At 41.0% G+C, this 17,726-nt stretch overlaps 1 protein-coding gene across 3 annotated transcripts in view; it reads left to right on the forward strand.

Annotated features, from left to right (window-relative positions):
• The window catches only part of ero1b (endoplasmic reticulum oxidoreductase 1 beta), a 56,705-nt gene extending 43,870 nt beyond the window's left edge, over positions 1–12,835 (forward strand). For all 3 annotated transcript variants that reach the window (XM_033021753.1, XM_033021754.1, XM_033021755.1), the window contains 3 exons: positions 530–616; positions 2,733–2,866; positions 10,042–12,835. In XM_033021753.1, coding sequence (XP_032877644.1) covers positions 530–616; positions 2,733–2,866; positions 10,042–10,102 — 282 coding nt within the window. In that variant the 3' untranslated portion in view covers positions 10,103–12,835. The remainder of the gene's footprint in view (positions 1–529; positions 617–2,732; positions 2,867–10,041) is intronic.
• The last annotated feature ends 4,891 nt before the right edge of the window (positions 12,836–17,726 follow it).

Raw genomic sequence — 17,726 nt, forward strand, 5'->3', positions numbered from 1 at the left:
TTGTTTTTTCTGAAACATCGTAGGTTGAAGGGTGACTTGATAGAAGAATATAAAATTATGAGAGGCATAGATAGGGTAGACAGTCAGAACCTTTTTCACAGGGTGGAAATATCCATCACTAGAGGGCATAGCTATAAGAGGAGATGGGGAAGGTTTCATGGAGATGTGTAGGGCATGTTATTTTTACACAGTGTTGGTGGCCTGGAACACACTGCCAGGGGTGTTGGTAGAAGCAGATTAAGTAGATGTGTTTAAGAAGGCTTTTAGATAGGCACATGGAAGTGCAAGGAATAGAAGGCTTGGATCGTATATGGGCAGAAAAATCAGTTTAATTAAGCATCATGTTCAGCACAAACATTGTGGGTTCCTGTGCTGTATTGTTCTTTGTTCTATGTTCCACTTACAAAGAGTTCCCTTTGTCATGATGGGTAGAAATAGCACTTCATGTTCAGTTTATGGTTGCATGCTTAATTTAGTTTTGAAGGTTCCAAATTATCTGATGGCTTGTAATTGTTTTCTTTTTACCCAGGAGGAATTCAGGCTCCATTTTAAGAACATTTCACGGATAATGGACTGTGTTGGGTGTGACAAATGCAGAGTATGGGGTAAACTGCAGGTTTGTATCCAGAACATTCTCAAATAAACCATGTGTGATTTAGAGTGGAAATCATTTTGATGTAGAAAAACAGTGCACGTGCAGGTTGAATTGTGTACATTGTAGCAATGTTACAAAATTTTGAGATTTAAAAAATCAAGTCTGCAATTTATCCCATCAGACAAAGCATAAAAAGAAGTTTAATTTGACACCTAATTCACTTTCATATCTTCAGTATTAAAAACGTTTTGGCCATTTTCATACTGAAATTAGCATCTTGTTCCCTAATGCTTTTCCATTCACTTAACTCAAAAGCTGTGATCAAGGACAGTCAAAAGCCCATAACTTTCTTAAAAATTAAGAGAACTGAATGACATTTTCAGTTATTATAGATTGAAGCATTCTGAAAGAAATATGAAACAATCTTACTTGGATGACCTGAAATTAAAGCATATAATTAGTTAGTTACCTAATTGTAGCTAATTACAAAATTCAATTACTAGATCTAAACATCTATCCATTTCTTAAGAAAAGGTTAACATTTTTAAATAGCCGAAGTGTCCAAATAACATTCACACAAGAATTCACAATATAACATGATTTTAAAATCTCATTGTCATGAATTTATGGGCCAAATGGAAGGAATTTAATGTTTAATTCCTGTAAATTAATGGGCATTTTAATCATCTTGCAAGTGGGTTTTTGTGGAACGCAATCGATTGGAATGTTGACGTTGCAGTGAATTTGAACCCCATATCGGCAGGAAAAACACTGCCGGTTCGTATGGGGCCAAAATCACATTATCGCCAAGGAAATTTTGATTAAAGTCATCCAAAGAAGCAGGTTTATATGTAAAATACACGACTTACATTTTGTTTTGTCCCCTGCATGAGATCCGTCCCATTGTAGGCGTTGACGGCGTTAGAAGTAGCTTTTTTTTTTACACCAGGGATTAAATTGTCCCGCGATTTTTTAAAAAACTTCTGAGAAAGGAAGTCGAAACGATTTTTCTGCAGCAGCATAACAGCCTGAGAAAGTTTGACTCCGACAGGCAGGAGAAAACTGCATTTTAATCCCCCCCCCCCCCTCAAAGGCGCCAAAGTCGCGCACACGGCCAGTGGCAGAACTGCAGCGCTGCCGTAGGTAAGTATTGTAACATACCTATACATTGGCATACATTACTCAGATGGTGAATGGGATGTTTCAAAATTCACCTGTCAGCAGTGGAATTGTGCATGTGAGTGATTTGGATATGAATGTAGCAAGTATCATGAATACATTTACATATGACAGGAACATTGGTGGTTTCGTTAATAGTGCGGAGGATAATTTTAGGTAATGGAACAATATTGATGAATTAGTGAGATGGGCAAAGCAATGGCATATGGAATTTAATATTGGCAAGTGTGAAGTGATTTATTTTGGGAGGATTAAGAAGGGTAAGACATATACATTGAATGGTAAGATGCCTTGGGATTATTGAAGAACAGAGACACCCTGGTAAACAAGCGTAAGGATCCCAGAAAGGAGCAGATTGGGTAAATAGTTGGTTAAAATGGTCCATGGGCTGCTTTTGTTAGCCAGAGCAGAGAATATGAGATCAGGAGTTTTTGGTATAACAAAGTAAAATGTTAATTAACCTCAGCTGGAGTGCTTTGTGGTGATCTGGTGACTACACTTTAGGAATAATATGATTGAACTGGTGACAGTGCAGAGAAAATTAACCAGGGTGTCTGAGATGGAACATTTGCATTATGAGGCAAATCTGGACAGTCTGCTGCTGTTTTCCTTGCAGCAGAGTAGGCTGAGTATAGACCTGACTGCAGTACACAGAATTGAGGGCGCAGCCTAGGTGGTAAAACATCACAACGTCGTAGATGTGTCTAAAACTAGAAGACATAGGTTTAAGGTAAGTGGGAGGAGGTTTAGAGGGGGTGAAGGTTGGAATCTGGAATTTCTCGCCTAAGTAGGGGTGTATGCAGAGGACCGTGAGCATCATGGAACGTGATGAGCTTAGTGCTGGAAACTAGAATCAATCTAGATATGGACTTGATGGTAATCATGGGCATGTTGGGCTGAAGAACAAATTTCTGTGCTCTATAACTCAATAACTAAACCTTTCTGCTGTTCTCGTCAGACTCAGGGTTTAGGTACTGCACTGAAGATTTTATTTTCTGAGCGGGAAATTAAGAATCTCCCTGAGCACAGCCCCTCAGCAGGCTTTCAGCTCACCCGACAGGAGGTTGTTGCTCTGTTGAATGCATTTAACAGGTAAGAACTTACTCCAGAATGTGCTCCATTTGCATTAGTGACACATCAAAGCCACCTCTGCCTTTTGAATATAGTATTTCTGAACTAGCTATGAAACGTTTGATCACATCCTGGCTTTGACACAAATTTGATAGAAAAGCGAAATCTGTCTTGTGATTTAGGATGGTCACGCAGAGCAATATCTGGTTTAATAGTTATGGTTTCATTTCATATTATTCACGATCTTATCTGTGATAGTACATAGATTATAAATGCATATTTGTGAGCATTTGAGAAAAACTAAACATTAGAATACAAGACATCCCCTGGAGAATGTAAACTCAAAAGTGGAAAAGTAACATTTTTAAGAACAGAAAAAACATGCAAATATTATGGTACTCATTTCCATGTTGCAAATAGCCCTGCAACTAGTGCACGGCACAAAACCCCAACATGGAAATACTACAGGGTGCCTGCTCTTGTGAAAGATTAGCAAATTATTTAGATCGGCCCATTTGACATCATAACATTGCAAGTTAATTATGATGTTGGTCCTGCATTTTAACTAATTTTCGAAGAAAAGTCATAAAACTGGAAAAATGTCTTGCATTTTGGCTCATTTAAAATAAATAAAAGTCCAAAGCTCTCAAACCACCTAAAACAGGAAGCCAATTTAATTGCTGCATGTATAACAGGGAAGTTCTGGAGGAACTGAGAAACAGGGTGTCTATTATTATTGTGGATTTTTTGCAAGATATCTCAGTGAAAGTCCTAGATAACTTTGTCAGTGACTATTTTTCTGGCTTAGTCTTCTCATTCCTTTCTCTCTTCCCCCCCCCCCCCCCCCAAAAAAAAGAGAAAACAATCTACAAAGACTAGCATAGAGATCAAACAAGAGCTTGCTGATCATAAGAAATAGAAGCCAGGCATAGGTCATTTGGTTCATTTAGCCTGATCTGACATTCAATAAGATCCTGATCTTTTATCCCTTATGTATTTTTTCCTCCATGAGTTCCAGACACCCTAGTTGGGTTTTCCAAAGAAATGTACACTCTTGCACTCAATTTGTTTAAGAAGTAATTCAGTAACTTAAGAGAAGGCATGAAAATGCTCCTTGGGACCACTGAAAGAGAGCACAATAATTTTGAGCTTACTATTAGGATACAGTTTTTTGTCTTGCCAGTGAAGCTCTTGACTATTTTCCTCATTCCTAAAGGAGGAAATTTTGGAAATAGTAAGTGCATTGGTTGACATCCTCAAGAGCTCATTGGATCATGGAATGGTTTCTACAGATTGAAGAATGACAAATTTATTTTTTTAAACAGAGAGAGAAAGCAGTCAATTTTAGACCAGTTAGTGGAAAATTAATAATGGGGAAAATACTAGAGGCAATGTAAAGAAGGGGATGATGGGGAAAGTATCAATGGAATGTGACAACATCATCAACAATATCTGGAAGGGAAATAGTTTTAACAGATTGTGCACAAACAGATTGAGGGAGTGGACAATAAATGGTAGAAATCTTATAACATAGATAAACTGTGAAGTTATGCATTTTGTCAAGAAAAACAGGCAGAGCATTTAAATTGTGTTGGATTGGGAAATGTTGATGGACAGAGGGGTTTGGATGGTATTGAACACCAGTCAATAAATGCAAACATGTAGTTGCACTAAACAATTCAGAAAGCAAATGATATGTTGGCTTCCAAATCAAGAGGCTCTGCATAGAAATTAGGTGCAGGAGTAGGCCATTCGGCCCTTCGAGCCTGCACCGCCATTCAATATGATCATGGCTGATCATCCAACTCAGTATCCCGTACCTGCCTTCTCTCCATACCCTCTGATCCCCTTAGCCACAAGGGCCACATCTAACTCCCTCTTAAATATAGCCAATGAACTGGCCTCGACTACCCTCTGTGGCAAGGAGTTCCAGAGATTCACCACTCTCTGTGTGAAAAAAGTTCTTCTCATCTCGGTTTTAAAGGATTTCCCCCTTATCCTTAAGCTGTGACCCCTTGTCCTGGACTTCCCCAACATCGGGAGCAATCTTCCTGCATCTAGCCTGTCCAACCCCTTAAGAATTTTGTAAGTTTCTATAAGATCCCCTCTCAATCTCCTAAATTCTAGAGAGTATAAACCAAGTCTATCCAGTCTTTCTTCATAAGACAGTCCTGACATCCCAGGAATCAGTCTGGTGAACCTTCTCTGCACTCCCTCTATGGCAATAATGTCCTTCCTCAGATTTGGAGACCAAAACTGTACGCAATACTCCAGGTGTGGTCCACCAAGACCCTGTACAACTGCAGTAGAACCTCCCTGCTCCTATACTCAAATCCTTTTGCTATGAAAGCTAACATACCATTCGCTTTCTTCACTGCCTGCTGCACCTGCATGCCCACTTTCAATGACTGGTGTACCATGACACCCAGGTCTCGCTGCATCTCCCCTTTTCCTAGTCGGCCACCATTTAGATAATAGTCTGCTTTCCGTTTTTGCCACCAAAATGGATAACCTCACATTTATCCACATTATACTGCATCTGCCAAACATTTGCCCACTCACCCAGCCTATCCAAGTCACCTTGCAGTCTCCTAGCATCCTCCTCACAGCTAACACTGCCCCCCAGCTTAGTGTCATCCGCAAACTTGGAGATATTGCCTTCAATTCCCTCATCCAGATCATTAATATATATTGTAAATAGCTGGGGTCCCAGCACTGAGCCTTGCGGTACCCCACTAGTCACTGCCTGCCATTGTGAAAAGGACCCGTTTACTCCTACTCTTTGCTTCCTGTTTGCCAGCCAGTTCTCTATCCACATCAATACTGAACCCCCAATGCCGTGTGCTTTAAGTTTGTAAACTAATCTCTTATGTGGGACCTTGTCGAAAGCCTTCTGGAAGTCCAGATACACCACATCCACTGGTTCTCCCCTATCCACGCTACTAGTTACATCCTCGAAAAATTCTATAAGATTCGTCAGACATGATTTACCTTTTGTAAATCCATGCTGACTTTGTCCAATGATTTCCCCACTTTCCAAATGTGCTGCTATCCCATCTTTAATAACTGACTCTAGCAGTTTCCCCACTACCGATGTTAGACTAACTGGTCTGTAATTCCCCGTTTTCTCTCTCCCTCCCTTCTTAAAAAGTGGGGTTACGTTTGCTACCCGCCAATCCTCAGGAACTACTCCAGAATCTAAAGAGTTTTGAAAGATTATTACTAATGCATCCACTATTTCTGGAGCTACTTCCTTAAGTACTCTGGGATGCAGCCTATCTGGCCCTGGGGATTTATCGGCCTTTAATCCATTTAATTTACCCAACACCACTTCCCGGCTAACCTGGATTTCACTCAATTCCTCCAACTCCTTTGACCCGCGGTCCCCTGCTATTTCCGGCAGATTATTTATGTCTTCCTTAGTGAAGACGGAACCAAAGTAGTTATTCAATTGGTCCGCCATATCCTTGTTCCCCATGATCAACTCACCCGTTTCTGACTGCAAGGGACCTACATTTGTTTTAACTAATCTCTTTCTTTTCACATATCTATAAAAACTTTTGCAGTCAGTTTTTATGTTCCCTGCCAGTTTTCTTTCATAATCTATTTTTCCTTTCCTAATTAAGCCCTTTGTCCTCCTCTGCTGGTCTCTGAATTTCTCCCAGTCCTCCGGTATGCTGCTTTTTCTGGCTAATTTGTACGCATCATCCTTCGCTTTGATACTATCCCTGATTTCCCTTGTTATCCACGGATGCACTACCTTCCCTGATTTATTCTTTTGCCAAACTGGGATGAACAATTTTTGTAGTTCATCCATGCAGTCTTTAAATGTCTTCCATTGCATATCCACCGTCAACCCTTTTAGAATTAATTGCCAGTCAATCTTGGCCAATTCACGTCTCATACCCTCAAAGTTACCTTTCTTTAAGTTCAGAACCATTGTTTCTGAATTAACAATGTCACTCTCCATCCTAATGAAGAACTCAACCATATTATGGTCACTCTTGCCCAAGGGGGCACGTACAACAAGACTGCTAACTAACCCTTCCTCATTACTCAATACCCAGTCTAAAATAGCCTGCTCTCTCGTTGGTTCCTCTACATGTTGATTTAGATAACTATCCCGCATACATTCCAAAAAATCCTCTTCCTCAGCACCCCTGCCAATTTGATTCACCCAATCTATATGTAGATTGAAGTCACCCATTATAACGGTTTTGCCTTTGTCGCACGCATTTCTAATTTCCTGTTTGATACCATCTCCAACTTCACTACTACTGTTAGGTGGCCTGTACACAACACCCACCAGCGTTTTCTGCCCCTTAGTGTTTCGCAGCTCTACCCATACCGATTCCACATCCTGCAAACGAATGTCCTTCCTTTCCATTGCGTTAATCTCCTCTCTTAATCAGCAACGCTACCCCACCTCCTTTTCCTTTCTCTCTATCCCTCCTGAATATTGAATATCCCTGGATGTTCAGCTCCCAGCCTTGGTCACCCTGGAGCCATGTCTCCGTGATCCCAACTATATCATAGTCATTAATAGCTATCTGCACATTCAACTCATCCACCTTATTACGAATGCTCCTTGCATTGAGACACAAAGCCTTCAGGCTTATTTTTACAACACTCTTACCCCTTATACAATTTTGTTGAAAAGTGGCCCTTTTTGATTTTTGCCCTGGATTTTCCGGCCTGCCACTTTTACTTTTCACCTTGCTACCTATTGCTTCTACCCTCATTTTACACCCCTCTGTCTCTACGCTCACACATTTAAGAAACCCTTTCCGTTTAACTCCATCCTCCACTAGCCCATTCGACACCCCACCCCCCTTATTCAGTTTAAAACCACCCGTGTAGCAGTGGCAAACCTGCCTGCCAGAATGCTGGTCCCACACCTGTTAAGATGCAATCCGTCCCTTTTGTACAGTTCCCCCTTACCCCAAAACAGATCCCAGTGATCTAAGAATCTAAATCCCTGCCCCGTGCACCAGTTCCTCAGCCACACGTTCAGGTCCCGTATCTCCCTGTTCCTGCTCTCGCCAGCACGAGGAACTGGAAGCAAACCGGAGATAACAACCCTGGAGGTCCTGCTTTTCAGCATTTTTCCGAGCTCTCTAAAGTCACGCTGCAGAATATTCATCCCCTTCTTTCCGACATCGTTTGTGCCGACATGCACTACCACTTCCGGATGTTCACCTTCGCCCTTGAGGATTTTCTGCACTCTGTCCGTGACATCCTGGATCCTGGCACCAGGAAGGCAGCACACCATCCTCGCATCCCGTCTGTTGCCGCAGAAACCCCTGTCCGTACCTCTCACAATGGAGTCTCCCACTACAATGGCGTTGCCTGCCTTAGGCCTTTTTGGTTTTGGCTCAACAGCCCTATTCGCATCACAAGCCAGTCCGCCGCCCAGTGTAAACACCTCTTCTGTCCCGACAGCTTCTAAGTGGGTGAACCTGTTCACAAGAGGTACAACACCCGGGGACGTTGGCATTCCATGCTTCCCTCCCGTTCTCACTGTCTCCCACCTTCTCTCTTCCAGTACCTTAGGTGTAACAATCGTACTGTAGGACTTGTCGAGGAACGACTCCGTTTCTCGGACGAACCGGAGGTCATCCACTTGCTTCTCCAGTTCCCCAACACGGCCCTTCAGGAGCTCTACCTGGATGCACTTTTCGCATTTGTAGCAGCCAGAGGCACCAGCGGTGTCCTTGACCTCCCACATACTGCAAGCATCACACTGAATCAGCATACAATGGTGATGCTCTGCTACAATATTTATAGGCCTTTTGTGTGGCCACATCTCAAATATTGTGTGCAGTTTCAGTTTCCTTACCTAACAAAAGGACGTACTGAGAAGGAATGCAGCAACATTCAACTGAATTTCTAGGATGATAAGACTGCATATGCCCTAGGAGCAGACGTAGGCCATTCAGTAGGCCATCAAATCTACCCCGCCATCCAATCATGGCTCATCTATCTTTCCCTCTCAACCCCATTCTCCTACCTTCTCCCCATAACCCAAGTACCCTTACTAATCACAAATCTGTCAATTTCCGCCTTAAAATACCCAATGACCTGGCTTCCACAGACATCTGTGGTAATAAATTCCACAGATTTGCCACCCTCTGACTAAAATAATTCTTTCTCATCTTTTTAAAGCTACGCCCTTTTATTCTGCGGCTATTCTGAAGTATGGGGGGAGAGTGAGAGTATAGTGTTGAAAGAGAGTAGCAGCCATGAAGGTATTGAATGATGTACAGACTATTATCTAAATGGTGGCCGACTAGGAAAAGGGGAGATGCAGCGAGACCTGGGTGTCATGGTACACCAGTCATTGAAAGTGGGCATGCAGGTGCAGCAGGCAGTGAAGAAAGCGAATGGTATGTTAGCTTTCATAGCAAAAGGATTTGAGTATAGGAGCAGGGAGGTTCTACTGCAGTTGTACAGGGTCTTGGTGAGACCACACCTGGAGTATTGCGTACAGTTTTGGTCTCCAAATCTGAGGAAGGACATTATTGCCATAGAGGGAGTGCAGAGAAGGTTCACCAGACTGATTCCTGGGATGTCAGGACTGTCTTATGAAGAAAGACTGGATAGACTTGGTTTATACTCTCTAGAATTTAGGAGATTGAGAGGGGATCTTATAGAAACTTACAAAATTCTTAAGGGGTTGGACAGGCTAGATGCAGGATGATTGCTCCCGATGTTGGGGAAGTCCAGGACAAGGGGTCACAGCTTAAGGATAAGGGGGAAATCCTTTAAAACCGAGATGAGAAGAACTTTTTTCACACAGAGAGTGGTGAATCTCTGGAACTCCCTGCCACAGACGGTAGTCGAGGCCAGTTCATTGGCTATATTTAAGAGGGAGTTAGATGTGGCCCTTGTGGCTAAGGGGATCAGAGGGTATGGAGAGAAGGCAGGTACGGGATACTGAGTTGGATGATCAGCCATGATCATATTGAATGGCGGTGCAGGCTCGAAGGGCCGAATGGCCTACTCCTGCACCTAATTTCTATGTTTCTATGTAGCAGGCTAAATGATTCAAATGGCTTACTCCTGCTATTTTCTAAAATTCCTCATTCCCAAATGCAACCTTTTAGAGTTTATATATACTGAATACATATAAATGCGTTACTTCATATGGTTTTGAGGCTGGACTGTAACTCTGCATTGGTCAACTTTTATTTCAGACTTTCAACAAGCATACACGAGTTGCAGATTTTCAAAATGCTGCTTAAGGCTAAAAGGTAACATGCTTTGGAAATGACAACTATGGATACAGAGCAGAGACTGAAGTTGCCTAGTCTGATGTTTGTCAGAAATTCAGGGATCCAGTAGCCATTGCAGACTTCACAGTATTGCGTTGGTATGAACTACGTCCAGTTAAAAGCAGAGATGAATTGGGTTTGGTAATAGAGAACAACTATCTGTATTTCAATCAATAACATTTCCTTCTTAACCTAATCTAATGAAGTGCTCTTAAGGTATTTGAGTATTTCCAAACCTTCGGCATTCACCATGCGCAAGCTTTTTTCTGATTTACTTGCAAAATAAACAAGAATCTGTTTAAAAATACCACCAAACCTTACCCATTAAGGAAATTTGAAATCCCTGCAGTGGTAGATTTGTCTATTATTAATGGAGTATAATTTTGTTTTTGATCCCTGTGGTTTGAGAAAACTTTGTTGAACCCCAACAGTGTTGGCAGTGCAGTGTCTTCTTAAGTACCACAGTATCTTCGATCATTGGCTTACTAAAATTATAATTGACCCTTAAAATTATCAGAGATGCAATATGCATCTCTAATATATATAAGATGCAATTTCTGAATCTGAAAACTTTTTCAAAAGAGAATATTCTGTTACTTTGGGGTGCATAACTGTCATGGTGTCATTTGTATATTGTGATAAAATGTGACTTTTGTAATTTAAAAAAAAAAAAAGTAACTGTTAGGCTGGGTTGTAATTTGACTGCTGTGCAATGAAATATATGGACTTTGATGCAACATTTAACAGTTAAATCCTGTGGAGAAGGGGAAGGTTTTTAAATGTTGGTAATCAATTCATATAATGGATTTTAAGACTACTTCAGAAAAGCATTTGGTGACTGTTACAAGGATCTATAGAACTCTTTATTGTATTAAATGTAACTATTTCTCCTTCAAACCTTGGTGATGGTACCCTAAAATACAAATCAAAAAGCAATAAGGAATTCAATAATCCCTGTTGCATTGTCAGTGATTATCTTTTATTTGAGGTCTTGGGTTTCTGATGTTTGCCAGGTGCATTCACATGGATAGGAATAGGGGGGAAAGGGAGAGGCTGCTATAATAAAAATGTGACACACAGGACAGCGTTAATTTTGTCAAATTCCTACAATTAACTGTTATTTTAGAGGATTCCATATTTGTAATATATTTATTTTAGTTGTTTTAAATTGGCAATTTGGCATGTATTAGTGGCCTCTATTTGGAGAAGTCAAATTAATTTTATCTATAATTGGTAGTCACGTTTTCTCCACCTGCAGCCTTTTTAAAAAGGCATGCATGACGTGAGCGATGTTGGCAAGACCAGCATTTAATGCTATCACTAAATGCATATACGAAGGCTGTGTTGAACTGGCTATATATATAATGCTTTCTTGTTCCTATACATATACTACTTTTGTCCCTCTATGGTAAAGTTTGCTAGCTGTCAAAAAAGCCTAGTTAAATTCTGCAGTCTAGTTACTGGTATAACCCGAGTTGGTACTGGTATAATCTGTTGCTGATGGGAAGGAGTGGTTAAGGTGGTGGTGGCTTGCCAATAAAAAGGGCCACTTTTTCCTGAGAAGTGTTTTGAACTGTCCTCATCTTGGCAAGAGAATACATGTCTTTGTAGATGGTGATGAAAATTTGAGATGTCACATGCCACAAAATAGTCACCCTTTGATCTGTATTTACAGCATTGTGTTTTTATGTCTGATCCTTTACGTTTTAGTTGCTATGGACTCTTAAGATTAGGAAGCCCATGAATAATGATTCCTTTGTTTTGAATGGAAAATCTCTCATGTATAGAAAAACAAGTTGCTAAAAGCATGAGTTTCTAGTGCTAACAGTACATTGAGTGAAAAGAAACTGCCGGTGAAACTCAGTGGGTCAGGCAACATTAGTGGAAGGAAATTAACAGATGACTGTCCATTTCCCTCATTTGATGCCTGACTGAGTTCCTCCAGCTGTATGTTTTGTGCTCAGGATTCCAGCATCTGCTGTCGCTTGTGTCTAACTAATAAATTAATAGTCTAACTAAATGCAACAATAATTTCATTCTGGCAAATTAAATAAGCTGCTGTTTTGATCTACAGGGTACTTTCAGAGTGAAGTACAAATGCTGAACCATCATTCTTTTCCTCAAATGTTGCATCACTCAGATTCAGTTAAAACTTGCAATATAAAGCTCCGTTATAGTTGTCCATCAAGGTCTTGTGGTCAAGATCAAGATAGGCAAGCAACTAATAAAAGTGATTGCAAATTGCAATACTTGTTTCTAAATTACTGTAGATGTTTTTAAATTAGTATTTTGAACACATTTGCAAAATGACTGGAATAACTAGACCTGTGTGAACAAGCAAAAGTCCAACTATTGCTTTAAGCTCATTTAAAAAAACAAAACAAGTACATCTTTAGTAATAGCTTCTGCACCTCGTTGCTTTAATGCTTCCCTGATTTGCATTTGCATGATCAGCACTAATATTTCAGTGCAACTCTGCCCTGCCTTAAGTAAAACAAGTGCTCAGTTAATGTGACAAAATTGATTGTATTTTTTTTGTTATTTGATTACTACTCGCCTATGTTCTAGATCATTCCTAGTTAAGTTTGTCTCAATCTACATGTACCAAACAGCTGTTCAGTTTGGAACAAAATGTTTTGAAATGCAACCACTGTTTACCACACTTGACATATTTATTGAAAGATAAATAAATTTTCTTGGTGATCCACTTTCAAAAGCTGTCATTTTATGTAAAGAACTATTTGTTTGTTTAAAGGAGGGCTGAACCAGATTTCCTTATGATTCTTAAGGTGCAAGTTAAAAATTATTGAGTTGTTAAAGGTCTTTTTGTATCATTTCCATGTGCACAAAAGAAGAAGAATACTGTAATTTTATAACGTCAGTGTTCTCGTCTGTATTTTCATTAAATACCATGCTCCCTCGCTAAGCTTTTGAACAGTTGCAATCTTTTATGCAATGAAGATTGAATGGCTGCTTAGAAAAGGGATTTGCACAACCCAATTGATCTTTGGGTGAGTTACCTAATGTATCTACAAAACTAAACTGGATAAATCTTGGCAGGTGCAAAGACTGTCATAACAGGCAAGAATTTATCGAATTCCTGGTCAGAATTACCTCGTCTTAGAGGGCCAAAATTTCCTTTCCATTTTTGGTCCTGATCCAAAACAATAATGGTGTAGTCATTAAAGAACATTGTGAATATTCCAGAGTCTGGAGCTACATCCAAAAAATTGGGCCAAATCCAATGAAAACTACGAATTCACTTAAAAATAAATAAATAAATATTCTCAATAATTGTAAGCATAATAACTCATCAGTTTACCAACATCACAAAACAGAATGCTGGAAGAACTCGGTGGGTTAAGCAGCATCTGTGGACACAATAGGTGTCTAGGCTGTGTACCAGGACTGGGAAGGTGCAGTTTGTAGAGGGGTGGGAGAGAGGCTAGTAGGTAACAAGGAGACAGATAGTGGGGAGAGAGGGTGTCAGGCAGAAGCTGATAGGTGGAACTATATGAGGAGGGATGGGGTGGAAGATAGCAACCTTCACGTGGTCCGCTCGACGAATGCACAATCAAATAAGTTGTCCTACAACTTTAGGCTGTGCATGCCATACGCAAGAAGAAGTAGAAGGGGGATGATTGGTAGATTAAACTAGGTGATAAAAGGGGAGAGGTGAAGACAGTGTTTGGTGGATAGACCCAAAAAGCTGGAATAACTCATCGGGACTGGCAGCATCTCTGGAGAGAAGGATTGGGTGACATTTTGGGCCGAGACCCATCTTCAGAAGTCACCCATTCATTCTCTCCAGAGGTGCTGCCTGTCCTGCTGAATTACTCTAGCTTTTTGTGTCTATCTTTGGTTCAAAGCTGAGGTGAGCCAGGTGAGGAGGCGCTGGTGGGTAGATGGAACCAGATGTGGGAAGGGGAAAAATGGGAGAACAAAACAAGGTAGATAGGTAAGTATTTATGGGAAGAGAACACTGGAGGTGAGAGTTACCTGAAATTGGAAAATTCCACATTTATACCATTCAAATGGAGTAGATGAAATAGATGGAGTAGATGAAACCTGACAATGGCTTACAGAAGAAATTAGCATTAGTACTTAATTTAAAGGTATTACAACTTTTAAAGAGCAACAGAAGATAACTAAAAAGGCGATACGGGGAGAAAAGATGAGGTACGAAGGTAAGCTAGCCAAGAATATAAAGGAGGATAGTGAAAGCTTCTTTACGAATGTGAAGAGGAAAAGAATTGTTAAGACCAAAGTTGGACCCTTGAAGACTGAAACAGGTGAATTTATTATGGGGAACAAGGAAATGGCAGACGAGTTGAACAGGTACTTTGGATCCGTCTTCACTAAGGAAGACACAAACAATCTCCCTGATGTACTAGTGGCCAGAGGATCTAGGGCAGGGGTGGGGATCCTGCGGCCTTTTAGGCCATTAAGTGCGGCCTTTTGAATTAATCCAAATTTTGTAGAACAAATCCTTTTATTTTATTAATATGTTTTTGTTTAATCTTAAAATGAACGTATTTAAAATACCAAAGAGTAAAAGAAGATTCAACAAAATAATCCTCCCCGACTGATGGCCACAATTAAAACATTAGTAAGTCATGAGGGCTGTTATGCTCATGATTTACTTCTAATGCGACTCTAGAATGTACGTTTACTTTGACATGCACGAAAAATGCTTTCTTGCTTTTCAATCACATTGCTGCGAATCTACATTCTCCTACCTAACCCAAATCAAGACTCCCTTAAGGTCACAAATGACGGATACCCATCTAGAAGATCAGCTGAAACTGCGTACCTCCATGTTGCAACCAAATATTCAAATGCTTTCCCACAAAAAGCAGTCACAACAAAGTCATTAAAAGGTTAAAAGGTTAATTAATTTTAGAATTAACAATTTTTTTTCATTTTCTTGAAGTTAGGACATAATAGTTAGATTTTTACAAAATAATGTACATTTTGAAGTATATCTTAGAAAGAAAATAGGTGAAGGAGGAGGCCATTCGGCCCTTTGAGCCAGCACCGCCATTCATTGTGATCATGGCTGATCGTCTGCAATCAATAACTCGTGCCTGCCTTCTCCCCATATCCCTTGATTCCACTAGCCCCTAGAGCTCTATCTAACTCTCTCTTAAATCCATCCAGTGATTTGGCTTCCACTGCCCTCTGTGGCTGGGAATTCCACAAGTTCACAACTCTCTGGGTGAAAACGTTTTTTCTCACCTCAGTCTTAAATGGCCTCCCCTTTATTCTAAGACTGTGGCCCCTGGTTCTGGACTTGCCCAACATTGGGAACATTTTTCCTGTATCTATCTTTTCCAGTCCTTTTATAATTTTATATGTTTCTATAAGATCTTCCCCTCATCCTTCTAAACTCCAGTGAATACAAGCCTAGTCTTTTCAATCTTTCCTCATATGACATTCCCGCCATCCCAGGGATCAATCTCGTGAACCTACGCTGCACTGCCTCAATCACAAGGATGTCCTTCCTCAAATTATGAGACAAAAACTGCACACAATACTCCAGATGTGGTTTTCCAGAGCCCTATACAACTGCAGAAGAACCTCTCTACTCCTCTACTGAAATCCTCTTGTTATGAAGGCCAACATTCCATTAGCTTTCTTCACTGCCTGCTGTACCTGCATGCCAACTTTCAGTGACCGGTGTACAAGAACACCCAGGTCTCGCTGTACCTCCCCCTTACCTAACCTAACCCCAATGAGATAATAATCTGCCCCCTTGTTTTTGCCACCAAAGTGGATAACCTCACATTTATCTATATTATACTGCATCTGCCACGCATCTGCCCACTCACTCAATGTGTCCAGGTCACCCTGCAACCTCCTAACATCCTATTCACAGTTCACACTGCCACACAGCTTTGTGTCATCCGCAAACTTGCTAGTGTTGCTCCTGATTCCTGCTTCCAAATCATTAATATATATGGTAAACAGTTGTTGCCCCAACACTGAGCCTTGCGGCACTCCACTCGCCACTGCCTGCCATTCTGAAAAGGACCCGTTCACGAAAAGGTTCCCCACCCTTGATCTATGGTGACAGAGGAACTGTAGGAAATTCACATTAGGCAGGAAATGGTGTTGGAACTGAAGGCTGATAAATCCCCAGGGCCTGATGGTCAGCATCCCAGGGTACTTAAGGAAGTGACTTTAGAAATAGTGAACACAATGGTGATAATTTTCCAATGTTCTATAGATTCAGGATCAGTTCCTGTGGATTGTAGGGTACCTAATGTTATCCCACTTTTTAAGAAAAGTGGGAATTATAGACCAGTTAGCCTGACATCAGTGGTGGGGAAGATGCTGGAGTCAATTATAAAAGATGAAATAGCAGCACATTTGGATAGCGGTAACAGGATCGGTCCGAGTCAGCATGGATTTACGAAGGGGAAATCATGCTTGACTAATCTTCTGGAATTTTTTGAGGATGTAACTAGGAAAATGGACAAGGGAGAGTCAGTGGATGTAGTGTACCTGAACTTTCAGAAAGCATCTGATAAGGTCCCACATAGGAGATTAGTGGGCAAAATTAGAGCACATGGTACTGACATGGATAGAAAATTGGTTGGCAGACAGGAAACAATGTAGGGATTAACGGGTCCCTTTCAGAATAGAAGGCAGTGACAAGTGGGGTACTGCAAGGCTCGGTGCTGGGATTGCAGCTATTTACAATATACATCAATGATTTGGATGATGGGATTCAAAGCAACATTAGCAAATTTGCAGATGACACAAAGCTGTGTGGTAGTGTGAACTGTGAGGAGGATGCTATGAGGATGCAGGGTGACTTGGACAGGTTGGGTGAGTGGGCAGATGCAGTTTAATGTGGATAAATGTGAGGTTATCCACTTTGGTGGCAAAAACAGGAAGGCAGTTTATTATCTGAATGGTGTCAAGTTGGGAAAAGTACAAAAAGACCTGGGTCCTTGTTCATCAGTCACTGAAAGTAAGCATGCAGGTGTGGCAGGCAGTGAAGAAAGCTAATGGCATGTTGGCCTTCATAACAAGAGGAGTTGAGTATAGGAGCAAAGAGGTTCTTCTGCAGTTGTACAGGGCCCTAGTGAGACCACACCGGAAGTATTGTGTGCAGTTTTGGTCTCCAAAATTGAGGAAGGACATTCTTGCTATTGAGGGAGTGCAGCGTAGGTTCATGAGGTTAATTCCCGGGATGGCGGGACTGTCATATGATGATAGAATGGAGCGGCGGGGCTTGTATACTCTGGAATTTAGAAGGATGAGAGGGAATCTTATTGAAACATATAAGATTATTAAGGGATTGGATACGTTAGAGGCAGGAAACATGTTCCCGATGTTGGGGGAGTTCAGAACCAGGGGCCACAGTTTAAGAATAAGGGGTAGGCCATTTAGAACGGAGATGAGGAAAAATGTTTTCACCCAGAGAGTTGTGAATCTGTGGAATTCTCTGCCTCAGAAGGCAGCGGAGGCCAATTCTCTGGATGCTATCAAGAGAGAGTTGGATAGAGCTTAAAGATAGCGGAGTCAGGGGATATGGTGAGAAGGCAGGAACGGGGTACTGAATGTGGATTATCAGCCATGATCACAGTAAATGTTGG

Source organism: Amblyraja radiata, chromosome 5, assembly GCF_010909765.2.
Source record: "Amblyraja radiata isolate CabotCenter1 chromosome 5, sAmbRad1.1.pri, whole genome shotgun sequence".
NCBI lineage: Eukaryota > Metazoa > Chordata > Chondrichthyes > Rajiformes > Rajidae > Amblyraja > Amblyraja radiata.